The sequence below is a fragment of the Saccopteryx leptura genome, chromosome 3 (assembly GCF_036850995.1).
Source record: "Saccopteryx leptura isolate mSacLep1 chromosome 3, mSacLep1_pri_phased_curated, whole genome shotgun sequence".
NCBI lineage: Eukaryota > Metazoa > Chordata > Mammalia > Chiroptera > Emballonuridae > Saccopteryx > Saccopteryx leptura.
The window spans coordinates 333,598,308-333,616,347 of record NC_089505.1 but is presented as its reverse complement, the minus strand read 5'-3'; the positions used below and the strand labels follow the sequence as shown (position 1 = coordinate 333,616,347).

General features: G+C 40.4%; 1 protein-coding gene across 1 annotated transcript in view; it reads right to left on the bottom strand.

The window, feature by feature from the left end:
* CPQ (carboxypeptidase Q) overlaps positions 1–18,040 on the bottom strand; it is a 576,439-nt gene that overhangs the window by 110,630 nt on the left and 447,769 nt on the right. The window contains exon 7 of the mRNA XM_066379181.1: positions 767–968. Within this exon, the coding sequence (XP_066235278.1) occupies positions 767–968 (202 nt within the window). The remainder of the gene's footprint in view (positions 1–766; positions 969–18,040) is intronic.

Sequence of the window (18,040 nt, the reverse complement as noted above, 5' to 3'; positions counted from 1 at the left end):
ACAGAACTTCTTTTAAAAATATCAACATGATAAATCACTGATCAGGCTAAATTAGTTTTATGTCCAATCTTTTCCATAAGTCTTTGCATTAAAACAGCAATTTTCAACCATTTTTTATCACATGGCATGTATAAACTAATTAGGAAAATTCTGTGGCACACCAAAAAACATATTTTTGCATATCTGACAAAATAAAATTGGTAAAATTTGATTCATTAACATCAGATAGCTATTGTCGGGTTGGCTGCTGTCATTGTTTTATTTGACACTCTAAGGGAAAAGTTGTCAATGCCCTACCTAAATAGTCAGGTATTGCATGTTTTAAAAATTCTTGCAGCACAAAGGTTGAAAATCGCTGCATTGGAACAAAAGTAATTATCAAGAAATATCACACCCTCAAAAAATAAATCTCTGAGGGTAAACTTTCAGACACTGCCATATTTGGGTAGGGAATTAGTTGGGTTGGAGATTTCCTAGTATAGGACTAGAACTAGAAGTGTATTAGTAGTGATAATTACGTTCTACTCAATTTCTCAAACTTTGACTGTGACATCACTACTATAATCACAAAAGGTGCCTGTAAAAAAAAGCGAGAGATTTCTAAGCTTATATCTAGGAAATGATCAGATTATACCTTATAGATAAAAAGCTTAGAGTCTCCATGCATTAATTGGCCTATCAGTATTCACTGTAGCATCTAAGAATGGAAAGTTTATTTTAAATTGCAGTGTATATAAGGAACCCCAGCTATATCCTTTCATCTTACCAGGCACTCCAGCTTGGATCCAGAAGTTAATGTCTGTCCCTTCTCCAGCACTGAGGACCTGTGTGATATTGATGGGCTGCAGCAAGCTCATGACCTCTTTCATGATGGCTCTGGCCTTTTCACTACCAGTGAATTGCAGCCCAGAGGGTAAGAAGGTTCCCGAATCAGACTCCATTACCAGGCTGTAGTTGGAAATATTTGCCTAAACAAAGAACAAAACATTTGATTTATTTCTGTTGCTTCTTTGTTTTCTCCTTGGGAGCTGTCAACAATAATAATCAAATACTTTATCTTTTCACCGTTTCTTGCCAAAACACATCTTGCTCTGCCTGACTTGAGTCTGGTATGCATATTACCTAACTGTCCTGAGATGCACAATTACTCATCTTGGTATTTGCCAAAATTGAATTTACTTGGAAGGATTTAAAGAAATATAAAGGCCCTGGCCATTTGGCTCAGTGGATAGAGTGTTGGTCTAGCATATGAATGTCTCAGGTTTGATTCCTGGTCAGGACACACAGGAGAAACAACCATTGGCTTCTCTCCCTCCTTCCCTCTTTTTTCCCTCTTCCTCTCTCACAGCCAGTGGCTCAATTGGTTTGATCATCGGTCTCAGGCACTGAGGTTAGCTCAGTTGGTCTGAGCTGTCAGTCTCATGCACTAAAAATAGCTCAGTTGATTCAAGCATCAGTCCCAGATGGAGTTGTTGCTGGATTCCAGTCAGGGTGCAAGTAGAAGTCTGACTCACTGTCTCCCCTCCTCTCTCTTAAAAAAGAATAATAAATAAATAATATAATAAACAGAAATATAAAAGTTATACAATTATTTCTACTAGCCATAATATTCTTTCAATCAGTTTTGTTACTATGTACCAGGACGCAATTCTTCCTATATGGTAGAGGATCTTCAGATAGTATTAGTGATGTTCAAACAAAAGAAGTAATGCTCTGTAGGCTATTTTCTGCACTTCTTTCCTTTAAATAGATATTCTTTTTTTAAATTTTGTGAGTTCTGTTGAAGCTGAAAGACATCAGGCTGACAGGTTTGTCTTGAGTTTCTTATACTATTGTTGTTCCATCTCTTGAATTTTCGGGGAGAACGGTAACAGAACAGCATGGGAAACACTGCTCTCTCTGGAGTATAGCCACAGAACTCTATAAACCCTGGCAACTCTGTCAGGCTAGTTTGTAAACTCTTTCCAAATAGAGTCTGGAAGGAAAATACACAGTAATTTCATGTAGCCAATATTGGCACTATAAGAGCTCTGAATGTAAAAGGTTCTTAAAAATTGCCACACTGACCTAAGTCTTGTGAGTTTAAGGTCCTTCAAACTAGTATATCCATTTATTTCCCAGGAGCCATCTACTTATTCAAGACTGACCAACTACTACCAACAACTACTTGCTTGAGTATTCCCAAGCTATTCCTGGATGGCACTGTATTCAATCTTCATTTTTTACTTAGTAAAAATCAATAACAACATTTGTACAGGTCTTCAAGAGCTTTCATGTTTGTAATCTCCTTTGGTCTTCTTCCATAACCTATAAAGTAGACAAAGCAGCTTAATGGTTGATTTTTAAAAAATATGATATATATATATGGAACTGAGGATCAGAAATGTCAAGTGATTTGCTCAATGTCACTCAATTGGCAAATGGTAGAGCTGGGTCCGAAATCTCATGCTTTCCAGAACCCCACATTGCCACTGCTGCCATGGGATAGAGTGATAAGCAATGCTTGTTCTGAATTGGAATGATTTTTCACTTACACCACCAATTGAGGGTTACATAATTATTATCTTTTTAGAAACAGAGTCCTTTTTACAATGATTTCCTAATATTGCCATGGAAGTGTAAATGTTGTCATAAGGACAAAAGCATTGGCAAGTTTTAAAGGAGGGTATTGCCAACATTTATAAGGGCTGAAGGGTGGGGATGGCCCTGGGATACCAACATTTTATTGTTGTTGTTGTTGTTGTTGTTAATGATGAGGACACTAACAGAGCAGAAGTCTGCTCATACTTCTACTCTCACTTCTAAGGGATTTTTGTATTCATGATGATTTTCAGAGAGAGACCCAAGGCATTTATAATGAAAAGTGCCACCTCAGTTTTCCACAGTGGCTACTATACAATGGTAGCATCATTAGAGTTAATAATGTGCAAACTATACATTAATGTTGTACACGTAGGGCTCATTTAACTAGCATACTGATGCTAGGTCAGCAGGTTGACATGTCCTAACCAGCTCCCCTTGTATGACCTGCTAACCCCCACCACAAATTCTCTCTGTCCCCTATAAAAAGGAGAACAGAAGCCTCATGACATTTCTGCAAATGAAAACAGCATTAAGTAATCTTATATGTGAGGGTTATCACATGCAGGCAAATCCCACCTTTCCAACAAGAAAATTAAACAAAGCACTCCTAATTATGTATAATTTAGGTTTAAAGTGGAGCTAGGTCACGGTTTGGTTGTCAGATCTAACACTAATAAGCAGCCTGGAGAAGTGGACACAGGGCTGGACTTACTCTATTCTATTTCTGACTCAGCAACTGGACATGCTGGCCTGCCAAGGGGGACGACTGGCTCTCACCTTCTGTGTCCATGTTATGTCACTTTGGCCTTTGGCTTCTCCATCTGTAGGTTGAGACAAATGCTCTTCTCCAAAGCTTGAATAATGAGTCTGTGCATATGGAGCTATGAGCTCCTTCAAAGAAAAGACTTTTATAGGCCAAAGTGAAAGTGGTTGTTTGGGATGAACTTGCCAGAGCGCCTAACAAAATGTGCATGAAGGGCATCTTAGCCATCTTCAGCTGCAAATGATCAAATGTTCCAGGAACTGGCAACTCTGGTTTGTGAATGCCACTGTGCGATGTTACAGGATGTTGATAGGAACATAAAGAATAATACATATAAAGTATCTTTCAAAGGTGTCCTAAGCTCCAAACACAGCAGCTGGTGTTGTACAGAGATAGTGTGAATTTTGGAATTCTTCAGACTGGACTTCATCCTCAGATTAACCGTTGTCTCTGTGACTTTGGCCAGTTTGGTAACCCCTCAATTTCTTTCTCTATGAAATGGGCCTGAGAATGGCAGCTAGTTCATGGAGTTGTAAGAAAGAATGTGCTGTAAAGCCTGGTGCATAATAAACAGTTGTTACAGCTCTTACCGCTAAGTATCTTTACCTCTCAAATTTTCAAGAATGGTTTCCATTGAAACCATTCTGTTATCTGCTTATAACGATAATCAGCAGTATTTTGCAGGATGTGCTTAGAGCCTATTCAGGTAGTGCTCACATTCTATGAAGATAAATGCTATTTTAGTTCCTCCCTTATAGGTGAAACAACTGACATTTTGTTAGGTTAACTAACTTTCCCAGGGTTACCTACTTAGTTAACGGGGCGGCCAGGATTCAGATACAGAGGTCTGACCCCTACATTTGTGCTCTCAGCCCAGGCACTGTTCTGTCTGCCAGTGCTTCCAAGGGTCAGGCTGCATGACCTCACTTTTAATGTAAAATACAAAGACTGTAGTTACACAAATGTATAGAATACAATATCTACTTGGACAGATTTTATCATCTGTGCTAATAAAGTAATTTAATTAAGCAGAGAGAAGAAAGAAAAAAACCAAAAACATAAAAACTATTGCTCTACAGCTTCCAAGTAGGAATAAAAAGTCTGAAATAATAAAATATCTTTTCAAGCAAAATTAGGCAGGATGTGCAGATGTCAGTAAACTAGAATTCTGACGTAGGTAGTAACTTGTTTGATTCTATTCATGTAGAATTTTATTAGCTGCTGTTAACATGATAGCAGCATTCTATTGTTTTTTATTTATATATAAACATCTCCATATGTTTTCAATAAAAATTTAAGAAAACAAACCACCCACCATCCATGACACTGCTTTTTCCTCCTCGTTTATGGAGTCATTGTCTAATTGTTAGCACATGGTGAAGGAGTTGGGAAAACAAAATGTCTCTGGACAAAGAAACTGATATGAATAAGCCAGGTCACTGGGCTGTTAGACCTGCTGCTTCTCAGGAATGTGTTGTCACAAACATCTGTGTTCTTTACTATGCCATAGTCATTGGGGACGCAGTGTTGATTTGAGAAGTTGATTCTAGCTAGTGACAGTGGAGTGGAGCCACGCTCATTTCACTCAACCCATTTTAGCACACATAACAAGATATCTGTCCTGTTTACAGGGTGCTGAAAGAAACCTCCTTCTAGAAACAATGCTTTATTGCTGAGACAACCAGCATTGGTTGAGACATGATGAGGCATATAGATGAGGAGGCCGAGCAGTTCAAAGATAAGTTCATCTATGACCTGAAAACCCTCACTTTGTTCTCTTCATAAAGAGAAAACATCTCTTTATTATAAGATGTGGAAACTATCCTTCATTGCCATGTAATGTATATAATGCAATGTGGAGAACCTCTCCTGGCTAACTTCCTAGTTTGGGATCATTGGATTAGTCAGTATCTTCTTAGGGTTGAGCATTCATGACTTTGTCTTGTGCTAGAATCACATCCTATCATACTTTCTTTTTTTTTTTCTTTAAGGGTCAGTTTACTCTTCCAAAAAACAATTCGGTAACTGTTGAGCAGATAAAATATATTATGCTCACTTTGTTAAAGATGGCGCTGCCCACATGGAACCCATTGCCCACGTGATATTAATGTGTGTTGGGGGCGGGTTGTGGGCAGGCAGGATCCTTGTGGCCTGGGGCTTGGTTTTAGGACTAAGCCTTTCCCACCCTTTTTGATGTGGGGTGGTTCAATCCCATCATGTCTCTGATAAGTGATTTTGTATTAGAGACTTCCCTATTTTGTATATTGGATTAAAGGTTTTGATTTCTACACTATAAAATGGGGGCAGAACGGGAGTTTGATATCTTGGTTCCTGAGATTATCATTAGAGGAGAGAGCAGAGAAAGGCCACGTGGAGGAGGCCAGGAGAAGCAGCCAAGATGGCAGAGTGTTGAGTGAGAGGCCAGTTTGTGCAGAGCTTGTGCAGGGAGAAGGAAGGAGATGGGGAACAAAGGTGAATAAGTCTGGTGAGCTAGAAACCTTTGATTCTAGGAAACTTGGATAAGTCAGTAGCTTTGTGAGCACTGAATGTGAGTGGGTTTTGGAGCCCAGAGTGTGTTTTTACTTGCCCGCTGGGTGCAAGCTAGGATTAAAGATGATGGCCCATCAGTTTTTGGCTCCGTTGTTTCTTTACCGACTGTCCGAATCCAGTGCGAACCTGCATGGGCCAGGCGGCTGTGATGGTGGCCCTGGCAACTGGCTTTACAGTAACCATTAGCATTCTTTGGGTACAAAGCAAGATTAAAAAGAAGGAAAGTGTTCAAAATACATACTGTGTGTTTTAAAATGCTTACTCCCTAATATAAACACAAAGATGATATTTGTGTGGGTTTTTTTTTATTATTCATTTTTAGAGAGGAGGGAGAGAGACAGAGAGAGAGAAGGGGGGAGGAGCTGGAAGCATCAACTCCCATATGTGCCTTGACCAGGCAAGCCCAGGGTTTCGAACCAGAGACCTCACCATTTCCAGGTCAACACTTTATCCACTGCACCACCACAGGTCAGGCTGTGTGTGGTTTTTTTTTAAATAAAATTCCAGGTGATTCTTTTTTAGAAATACAGACCCAAGTTCAACATCTCTATGTTTTAAAAATTTGGCTGCTTCCTTGTTTTAAAGCTTTTATTTTCTCATAACATAGGTAACAATCTTTGGTTTTGAAGTAAAATAACAGTGCAGTCCCAAAATTAAATGAGAAGAAAAAGAGACTCCTAAATAATTGAGTTAATCATTTAGCTTCCTCAGTTTCATGTTCAAGAAAGTAAACTCTGTCCCAACCCAGGGCAATCATTCTCAGTAGCACTGTCCTTCCCCACAGTTTACAGATAATGGTGGTCGGACTGTTTGGTCAGGTGGTTGCTCAGAACAAGTCCTCAGAATGAAATCATCTAATGACATTGTGTGCGGAGTTATTGTAATGATCTCTTCCAGCTGGAATTCTCAGTTCAAGGGGTAAAGCTGGTAGGAGCGGTTTCTTCACACAGCCCAGATCAAACACCTGTCATGATTGGGGCTGGATAAAGAGGTATCTCCCTGCTGTGCAAAACCAAAAACAAGTTCTACTTTCTGTTCAGATCAACCCAGAAGTTCAGACTGTTATTTCCGACAGTCTCTAGCATTCGGTTTTGAACAGCCTTGGGTACCCGAGGGAGAGCCAGGAAAGGGATGGTGACAAAGGGAGTGCTATCAGTTACCTTCACTTGACAAGTAAACTGCTTGCAGCTTGGGGAAATGGGCAGTCTTGGGTAAGTTACATTAACACTAAAATTGCATTAGTACTAAAACCACCTATAGTGGTTTAGGCACCATTCTGCCTGCAAACGGGAACAGAATAAATGGCTTCTGGAGGCCTCTTTCCAGCTCTATGATTCTGTGTGTTCCTATAGAAGGATTCTGTTGTGATACAAACCTGTGTTTTCAGGCAACCCAATATTTATATAATCTGAAGCACTCTAGATCTCAGTGAATTCTCCTCCTGAGCTGGTTGAAGTCCACAGATAGCCTTTAAACGTACTGAAAACACATGATTCCACTATAAATGTCACTATGGTAATGCTAGTGAGCCAGAGGCTAAAAATGTGACATAAATATAGGCTAAAGGAAATAAAAACTTTATGTTATCTAGGAAATATGACCATTCACATTTCTTTTAGGAAAAAAAAAAAGAAATACACTATTCAAGATAAACTTAAAAAAGGTTTACACGGCAAGTTAATGTTTGTTTTTATTTTATTCCTGCATGTTGAAACAACATAATTAATAGTTAGAAGCAGTGGGACTCAAAGTCTCCACAATTAAATTTTGACTCCTTTAATATATTGGTCAAGTTTTCACATTACCAGTTTCATGTATTTCAGTATTGCTTTGGTAGAAGATAAATCTCCAGTCCAGCTGCTGGCTTTGTGAAAGCAACCTTTCCTGCCTTTTCACCTTTTCATTCTCTAGCCCTCTCAACCCCTCCCCCTCTCGGTGTGTTCCTGTCAGTTTATCTTTTTACTCCTACTACATTCTCATCCTTTTCCAGGCTCAAAATGTAAGATCCGAATTGCCTAAATGAGGAATCCTTCCTTCAGTTTACCTCTATTTTTTGACACTGTTACATGCTAACTAAGAATAAAGCATGTTTCTTGTTTTTGATGGTGCTGTTTAACCAGCCAACACAATGGTTTACTTCTAACCCCTTTCTGTTGTCTGGGAAGACTACCAACATCTTTAAGTCCCTTTCTAAGGTTACAACAGAAAAATGAGTTCATCTTTTTATAAGTACAGTAGTCAAATTATAGTTTTAAATATAACACTTATTTTCTTATCCTGAAACATAGGCTACTCTGTACTCAAAAACTGAAATAGTCACTCAATCTTAGAGCATATCATATAAAATATAATAAATCATTAATTCTCCTTTCTTTATAACCTACAACAGTTTTGGATTGTGACAATATTCTCATATGTTTTACTTGATCAAGCACTCTGTAAAGCCAGAAGCCAAGGCCAGAGCCACTATCACAGCAGCCTTCTGGCCTATGCAGGTTCGCATTGGATTCGGACAGTCGGTAAAGAAACCATGGAGCCAAAAACTGGTGGGCCATAGCCTTTAATCCTACCTTGCACCCGGCGGGCAAGTAAAAATACACTCTGGGCTCCAAAACCCAGTCACACTCAGTGCTCACAAAGCCACTGACTTATCCGAGTTTCCTAGAATCAAAGGTTTCTAGCTCACCAGCCTTCTTCTCCTCAGTTCCCCATCTGCATCCTTATCCCAGATACAAACTCTACACAAACTGGCATCTCACTCAGCACTCCGCCATCTTGGCTGCTTTTCCTGGCCTCCTCCACGTGGCCTCCTCCTGCTGCTGGCTCTACTCTCTCTCCTCTCTCATGCTAATCTCAGGAACCAAGCGTCAAGTCCCGTTCTGCCCCCATTTTATAGTGTAGCTTCACAACCTTTAATCCAATATACAAAATAGGGTAGTCTCTAATACAAAGTCACTTCTCTGAGGCATGATTGGATTGTACCGCCCTACAGCAAAAAGGGTGGGAAAGGCTTAATCCCAAAACCAAGTCCCAGGTTACAACGATCTCCAACACACATTAATATCACCTGGGCGATGGCCTCTTTAACAAAGTGAGCATAATACATTTTATCTGCCCAACAATCCACCCCTATGCTCACTTTACTACCCACAATTTACATCACCAGCATTCCTGTGCAAGGAAATTAGAACATTACACAGATTACAACAGCAAAAATCATACAGTTTCAACAATTTCAAAGGTACATTTCACCAGTCTCTGAGCACTTAGCCCAAAGCGCAAAATGTCCTCGGTCTTCTTTCTAGCCATGGGAAAAGCTTCCCGGGGCAGGGGAGTGCTTCCAGCAAAGCCACCCCTCACCCCCATCAGGGTATTTTACATTGTCCAAAATCCGTAATCCGTAAGTCCATCCAACAAAGGAGCCAATGCCCACTCCGGTCGTAGTCCAGGAAATCAGTCCACGCACGTGGGGCATCAGCCACCCCCTTCATCCCTGCCGTCCTGGCAGGTCTTACACTGTCCCAAAGAGGGGCACGTGGCAATGGCAGTCAGCATTTCCATCTCTGCTCCGGAAAGCATGTCCAGCCCTATGTCCCCAAATCGCAGACCTACCGGGGCCGCAGTAGGTGCTCCTTCCAGCTGGGCTCTCATCTTATGGAGACTGCGGATTGCAATTCCAGCCCGATTCTCCTCATCCTCCAAAGTGGGACTGAAAACACCAGCTCCGGCTGCCGGGCTCGAGCCTCCGTCTGCCGCAGCCTTCTGCTCCACAGACCTTGCAGCTCCGGACCTGGCCTCAGCTTCAGCTTCAGCCTCAGCCTCAGCCTCAGCCTCAGCCTCAGTTTCAGCCCCGGCCTCCTGCCGCTGCTGGCTCTCCGCAACATCCAGGGCAAGCTGCAACTCACGAACCTCTGAATCCTCCTCCAGTGTTTGCTCCATTTCCAGGCGAATCTTGAACACCTGGTCGGCCTCCTCCTCCAGCATTTCCTCCAGCTCCAGGGTCAGCATCGGTTTCTCCTGCGTTTGCTCCAACTCCTTCTGCTGCTCGGTTTGCAGGTCCCAGGCAGCCTCTTTCACAGAGCTCTTGGTTTCCTCACGCATGGCTGTAAAAGTCAGCCAGCCTACAATCCCCAAAAGGACAGCCATGGGGAACCCTAAAACTAGCCAGTCCTCTACTCCACCACTCAAAGGCTCCTTGCCGATCTGTATCGAATCCTGCCACAGACTACGCCAAATGTAAAGCCAGAAGCTAAGGCCAGGGCCACTATCACAGCAGCCTTCTGGCCTATGCAGGTTCGCATTGGATTCGGACAGTCGGTAAAGAAACCATGGAGCCAAAAACTGGTGGGCCATAGCCTTTAATCCTACCTTGCACCCGGCGGGCAAGTAAAAATACACTCTGGGCTCCAAAACCCAGTCACACTCAGTGCTCACAAAGCCACTGACTTATCCGAGTTTCCTAGAATCAAAGGTTTCTAGCTCACCAGCCTTCTTCTCCTCAGTTCCCCATCTGCATCCTTATCCCAGATACAAACTCTACACAAACTGGCATCTCACTCAGCACTCCGCCATCTTGGCTGCTTTTCCTGGCCTCCTCCACATGGCCTCCTCCTGCTGCTGGCTCTACTCTCTCTCCTCTCTCATGCTAATCTCAGGAACCAAGCGTCAAGTCCCGTTCTGCCCCCATTTTATAGTGTAGCTTCACAACCTTTAATCCAATATACAAAATAGGGTAGTCTCTAATACAAAGTCACTTCTCTGAGGCATGATTGGATTGTACCGCCCTACAGCAAAAAGGGTGGGAAAGGCTTAATCCCAAAACCAAGTCCCAGGTTACAACGATCTCCAACACACATTAATATCACCTGGGCGATGGCCTCTTTAACAAAGTGAGCATAATACATTTTATCTGCCCAACACACTCTTACTAATATTAGTAGAGATTCCAAACACAGTTTTAGAAGTAATTTGATTTTTTTTTTTTTTTTTGTATTTTTCTGAAGCTGGAAACGGGGAGAGACAGTCAGACAGACTCCCGCATGCACCCGACCGGGATCCACCCGGCACGCCCACCAGGGGCGACACTCTGCCCACCAGGGGGCAATGCTCTACCCCTCCGGGGCGTCGCTCTATTGCGACCAGAGCCACTCTAGCGCCTGGAGCAGAGGCCAAGGAGCCATCCCCAGCGCCCGGGCCATCTTTGCTCCAATGGAGCCTTGGCTGCCGGAGGGGAAGAGAGAGACAGAGAGGAAGGAGGAGGGGTGTGGAGAAGGAAATGGGTACTTCTCCTATGTGCCCTGGCCGGGAATCGAACCCGGGTTCCCCGCACGCCAGGCCGACGCTCTACCGCTGAGCCAACCAGCCAGGGCCAGTAATTTGATTTTTTAAGCATACTTTTCCTTCTTCTCTCTCCAGAGCACAATAGTGTTTCTGAAACATCATGAAAAACAATATCCACAGAGGAGTTTCGAGGCCTTTGGTGTACTCAAGTGGTTTCATGCCTTATCTCTACCCTAGCCTTCCATGCCTAACCTGCTATACCCCTATCTGATATGATAAGCTGTTTCACTTTATTCAATTTTGTTTCAGTTTTCCTACCTTGCTCCTGAAAGAATTCAAGGCTTCACATAAGAAAAGATCCTAATGCCATCTTTTGTAAACATTCAAGAACCAAGAAAATACCCTGAAGGCAGGGACTAAATCTGTGAAGACCTTTGCCGTAGTTTTAGATTCAATAACAGTGCTCAACACATAGTAGGTGGTCAATAAATATCTGAAGAAAAAAAGTCACACCAGAAAAATTTGACAATTCTCCAATAGCATATGAGGATATAAGTTAGTTCCAGCACATGTTGCCAAGGTAAGAGAAAAGACTAATGTATAAGAAAGCTCTCGTTATTGTGGAAAAGAAAGAATACTACCAGCTCCTTGAAAAAAAGCAATAATTTTTCCAGCATTCAATTCTCAGAGGAAAATTGTGTGGCTCTTTGTATAAGGAACATTGAACAAAATAATGGACAGAGTCTTCAATAACAGTTTTACAAACTAGTCAGAAACACTTATTTTTACAAACACTATTTTCTATATATTGATCTTCAATGAAAGCAAAAAGCAAAGTATTAAGTCATATTTCAGTAAAAGAATTTTTTTTAAAGAGTAAAGTGTGTTTATTCAACCCTTATTGAGATAGAAACACAGGAATTGTGTGGTCATTCATCATCGTTTTTCCTGGACAGTGTTCGTATATATCCTTTATCTTGGTATGGTCATTAAGAGTACCTCCTGTCTCTAATGAATGTTTCCTGGTTTTAATAATAAATCACACTGCCAATCCACCTATGAAGAAATTTGTACACCAAGATGACTAAGATAGTACTGGTTCCTTATGAAGGGCAGTGTTAACTGGTTGTTATATTAAATGTAATAAATTTTATGAAAGAGATATGTTAAAAGAAAGGGGGTAGGACAACTACTAGAAAAGTTGGAAAGAGATTGATAGAGGAGGTAATGTTTGGCCTCAATGTTCAATGAGAAGAGATCTTGTTAATTCATTAATGTATCCCCAGGGCCTAGCCAAGAGGCATTTGACAATACTCATCAAATGAATGAATGATACTATTGTAAGCATCCAAATAATGTTGTCCAGATATGTAGTTTTCTACTAGAGGACCAGAATTTAGACAATCTATAAAAGAATAAAAACAAATATGATCTATAAAGTATCCTACTCTCAAATAGCAACTGCCCTCCTAGAATTTTTGTAGAGTTAGCAAAAACTTCAAGATTGAGATTCTTAAATGGCAAATATTTGATAAAGTTGCATTTGACAGTTTCTTCCCTTGGCTTCTGGGACCCCACACTCTCAACTCCCCTCATGCCTCACTGGATATTTCTCATTTTCCATAGTTGGTATTGTCATTTACCTGACCTCCAGATGTTGGGGTGGTTATAAACAGTCCAAAGGCATCTTCTTCCTTCTGTCCACAACTTGCTCTGTCAGTGCCCTCATCTAGCTTTATGGTTTTGAATAAAGATATAAAGTGATGAGTTCCAATTCATATTTCATGCATATCTCATGAACTCCACACTCATATCCAACAGCAACTCAAAATCTCTACTTAAATGACTAATCATGTATTAGTTTCCTACTACTGGAGAGGTGTTGAGAGAACAGAATTATTATCAACACAGATGGAATATTTATATGGAGAAAACTCCATGCTCAGGGCTATCTTTAGACCTCTCCTCTGAATTCCAGATTCCTTTACCAAGCCATCTACTCGAACTTTACATGTGGATGTCTGCTACCTCCTTTCACCTGTCCAAATCTGAGCTCGCTCCTGATCACTATCTCACTGTCTCCACCACCCAATTTCTCCCATTTTAGTTGCTCAGGCTTCAAAATGTAGGGTCACATCTGACTCCTCTCTTTCTCTCACACTCAGCATAAAACCCATTATCAGATCTTGTTGGCTCTTCTTTCAAAATATATCTGGAGTCCAACAGCTTCTCACCCTTTCCATTGCTAGCATCCAGTTCAAGCTACCATCTTCTCTCACTTCAATTATTTCTAGCCTACCCCCTTCCAGTCTATTTTCAGACCAGTTTCCAGGGTGATCGTTTTCAAATGTTAATTCAGATCATGTGAGTGCTCTGCTCAAAAGCCACATAGTTCCAATCTCATTCAGAGAAGATGGCCCAGGAGGCCTGACATAATCTGGGCTCCTTGATATTGATGATCTCTGACCTACTACTTTCCCTTCACTGCCACACTTCAAGTGGATGGGCATCCTTGCTATTTTCTGAATGCCAAGCATGCAATACTCTTTACTTTGCCTAAAAGGCTCTCTTCCAGACACCTACATCACCAACTTCTTTATCTTCTTCAGGTTTTAACTCCCCATTCAATAAAAATTCAAACCACTCCCTTCCTACATACCCTATCTCTATTCCCTGTTTTATTTTCTCATCAGCTGCTCTGTCCCGCCAACATATCATTTTACTTACTTATCTAATTTATCAGTCTTGATGCACTAGAATGAAAGCAAGATAAGGCAGTTTAAAACAGTGCCTAGAACTTAGAAGGCTCTTGAAAAACATATGCTAAATAAATGAATAAATATGTGTAGTTATGTATTTAAAACGTGTGTGTAAATATATGTATGTATATGTAAACCATTCAAGCACATAACTAGATGTTATTTTGGATGATGGTGATGGTGAAAATAATGATAATGATGTAGTTGCCAGTGTTGGTGGTAAGGCAACATCGATTTTTTAGATTCTTTTTTATATTTAAATCTTCTCAAGAAAGCATAGGGTTCAACAACTAGTTCTATAAGCTGAATATTTAGTACATATTTTATAAGGCCCTTAAAAGTATACATTTTTACATCCATTATAAATGTTAAAAATAAATACTTCCAAGAAGGCTATATAGAATGAGAACAAAAAAAAATGGCCTTCAATTATCAAAATATAAATAAAACTTGTAAGTTTTCTTCAGTAATGGAATAAAAAGATACTCTTCTTCTGGGAGCTATGACAAAAGTCATCCCTTTATCAGGTGAAAACTGAGCTGACCACAACGCTGGCAGAGCCTGTCCTCATCACTTTACCATCAAAGATGAGAACACTCGATATGCAAGACTTGCCAAAATAAAATGACCATCATTCATAGAAGAACTGCATGGCCATTTAAATAAAATTTTGAAAATATAAAAAGCATTAAAAAATACCCTTAAGTTTTGATATGCTATAGTTAGTACAACATGAGGCTAATAACACATAGTGTAATCAGTAAGATTCAGTGACAGAAACTCAGAAATGTATCCCGGGACTACTTGCTTCAACAATTGCTTCCCATACTTTGTAAGTTTCAAAGTATTCAGACAAAATGAAGAAAAATAATGAACAGATGAGGCAATTTAGCTTTGAGAAGAGTTAAGATAAATTATGTAAGTATGTAGGTATAGGTTAGACAAAAGGAAGCTAAGGAATTTAGCTATTACAGAAAAATATCCAAATAGAAACCTGTATTGAGCTAAGGGAGGTGTAGAAAAACAATTTCCCTCATCTGAGAATAGTAATAAGCAGAAATATAATCACCTACAGGCAGAAGAAGAAAACAGTGACAGTAGGAAATAGCAGCACATATGTCAGAAACAATGATCATTTCTGGGAAGCCACCTGAGAACCACTCAAGGGAGACTGAACACTAGAAATGCTCCAGGCAAGTTGAATAAAAGCAGTTTGTCAGCCACACAGACCTCTCTCAAATTTCCCTCTGGATATCTGCTTTCTTCATCAAGGGTTTCATTGCTGTATGAAGGAGGTACAGGTGATTAGGGTAACAACCCTGAGGGGGGTGTGAGTCTACAATTGGGGTGGATATAAATACAACAGTTCCCACTTCAGTAATGATTGCTTCTGAGGAGCTGGAGGAGGTGATGTGCACATGCTAATGTCATTTGACACCCTTATTGGCTATTAGGTGAAAACTATTAGGCAAGTGATGTAATTGCTCTGTGTGGGGAAAACAGCTGTGTTAGGCTTGCTGTCTGGTGTCCTGGCTGCAGCACTTTACACGATTAGTGTGCACTTTGCATGATTAGTGCGTGAGTACGTGGCATCAAGCCACCTGTGTATCTCTATGAAAAGCTTTGGGTATTTTCGTTCCGTGGCAATTTTCCCAGATCTCTCTCCTGCTACTTTGAGGTGCAGTTCCCTGAGTCCCTCAGCTGCCAGCATGAGGGGCAGTTTTTCTGATTCCTTGCCCTCCACTTGAAAAGCAGTTTTCTTTTGCTTACTGACTGGCCTGTCTCTTGAGAGCCTCTAATAAATGGGTAATAGCCTGACTCCTTCCGACTCCACAGTTCCTCTACCATCTGCCCGAATTCAATGTGAACCTGCCTGGCCTACTTTGGGCCTCAGTTATTCATTTGGAAGATGAGGACAATAATAATTATTTTGCAGGTTTATTCTAAGACAGGAGTTTTTAATTTGGCATCCTTTCAGGGTTCATAAGGATGGAGGTGAAGTTAAATGGGAAAAAATAATGTCTTTATTTTTATTAACCTCTAAATAAAATTTAGAATTTTCTTTTAAGAACTGACCCTCTTGTAAATAACAACCACCATAAATAACAAACCACAGTAATATTAGCAACACGTGTCACTTTGTTGCCACTAAAATTTACAGATATTTTCATATCATATCAACTTTGTTGTAGAAATCGCAAAATAATGTTATGATCACGTGGGGAAGCTGTGTTAGGCTTGCTTGGGGGTTTACTGTCTGCAAGCACTTTGCATGATTAGTGCATGAGCACGTGGCAGAGGCTTGTGTGCATAGTCTATGTAAGGCTATGGGTGCTTCCCCTGGGAAGTTCTCCCAGACTGCTCTCCTGCCACCGTGAGATGCACTTTTCCCTGCTCTCTTGCCCTTACTGCAAATAGCAGGTTCTCCTTTGTTTATTAGCTCTTTCCCTTTTGTTGTTTATTTGCTCACCTGTCTTTGTGAACCTCCAATAAACGGGTATGGCCCGATGCTTTCTGGCTCTGCAGTTCCTCTACCGTCTGCCGGAATTTAATAGGAACCTGCCTGGCCTCAACCACTAGCATTACAGTTTATTACTACTTTGAAATTACAGTAATAATTAGGTTATATTGCAGAATCTTATTTCATGAATTTTTAAAAAGCATATGATTATATTACATGTCAGTTAAAATTTTTAATAATAATATTTAATAGAATTCATATTTTTGTAATGCTATGCATTTTATTTTATGCATTTAAAAAGGTTATTTGACAAGATATCCATAGGCTTCACCAGACTGCATAACTGGTTCACAGCATAAATAATGGTTATGAACCTCTGCTGAGTAAGCGGTAGCATCATTATTAAGGTAATGATGATGATCACGATAATCATCCTGTTGTTATTATTAAACTCAGCAGAGTTAGTTTTCCCTGGAGTACTGGACTAGAGCCCTTGTTCTGTCACATAACAGCTAAGTGACCTTGGCAGTCATTTAATCTCACTAAGCTTCATGTCCTCCTCAACAAAGAAAAGACTTATAATTGGATTTTTATTCCTGAGGGTTATATGAAGTTATTATATGTATTCAAAGGTACATTGTATATCAAACTATTCAGTTCTCATGAGACTTATTGCTATCATTACCAACAAGACTGTCTAATAAGTAGAATCACCATATAAATGATCACCCAAGCCAGGACACCTTTGAGAGTAAAAGATCAATAATTATGGCAGAACAATGGGTGGAAACTGGGCAATCCCAGGTAAATTTGGAACTAGTAAGATACTTAAATACTACTTTTCTGCTTATTTTTGTATCTCCTATTTAGGCTACTATAGCATTCAACAGATTAACAACAAATTTCCTTGATTATTAAGAATCACATTTTTCTTCCATTTTAGCATTTTGGGTATTGAAATACTTATTGCTATTTTTATTTTTTAAGTGAGAGAAGAGAGATAGTAAGACAGACTCATGCATGTGCTCCAGCTGGAATATGGCCAGCAACGAATGTCGGGGGCTGATGATCGAATCAACCAAGCTATCCTCAGTGCCTGAGGTTGACACTTGGACCAACTGAGCTATCCTTAGTGCCTTGGGCTAATGCTGGAACCAAGCCACTGGCTGTGGGAAGAGAGGAGGGAGAGAAGCAAATGGTCACTTCTCTTGTGTGCCCTGACTGGGAATCAAACCTGAGAGATCCATATGCCAGGCAGACACTCTACCTACTGAGCCAACTGGCCAGGGCCATATCTTGCTATTGATACATTGGAAAAGATACTTGTCAATTAGCAGACAAACAAAGTCTACCATATGTTAGTTGTCACTGCTCATCCATGTGCAAAGTTCATTACACAGAAAGGGCCTCTGGGAATTCATTTTATATCTCAGTTGTTTACATTAGTATCAACACAGACCACTAAATTTTAAATTTGAGTTCCTAATTATTAAAATTTTTCATAAACTTTTGACACACACAGAAGATGATTTTCCACACACGAGGCAGAACAATTAAAGGCAGTAAAAGTTGCCAGATCTTCATAATAGATCCCAGTGTTCAAGGTTAGAAACAACTGTTGTAATCAAACATCTATCATGGGCC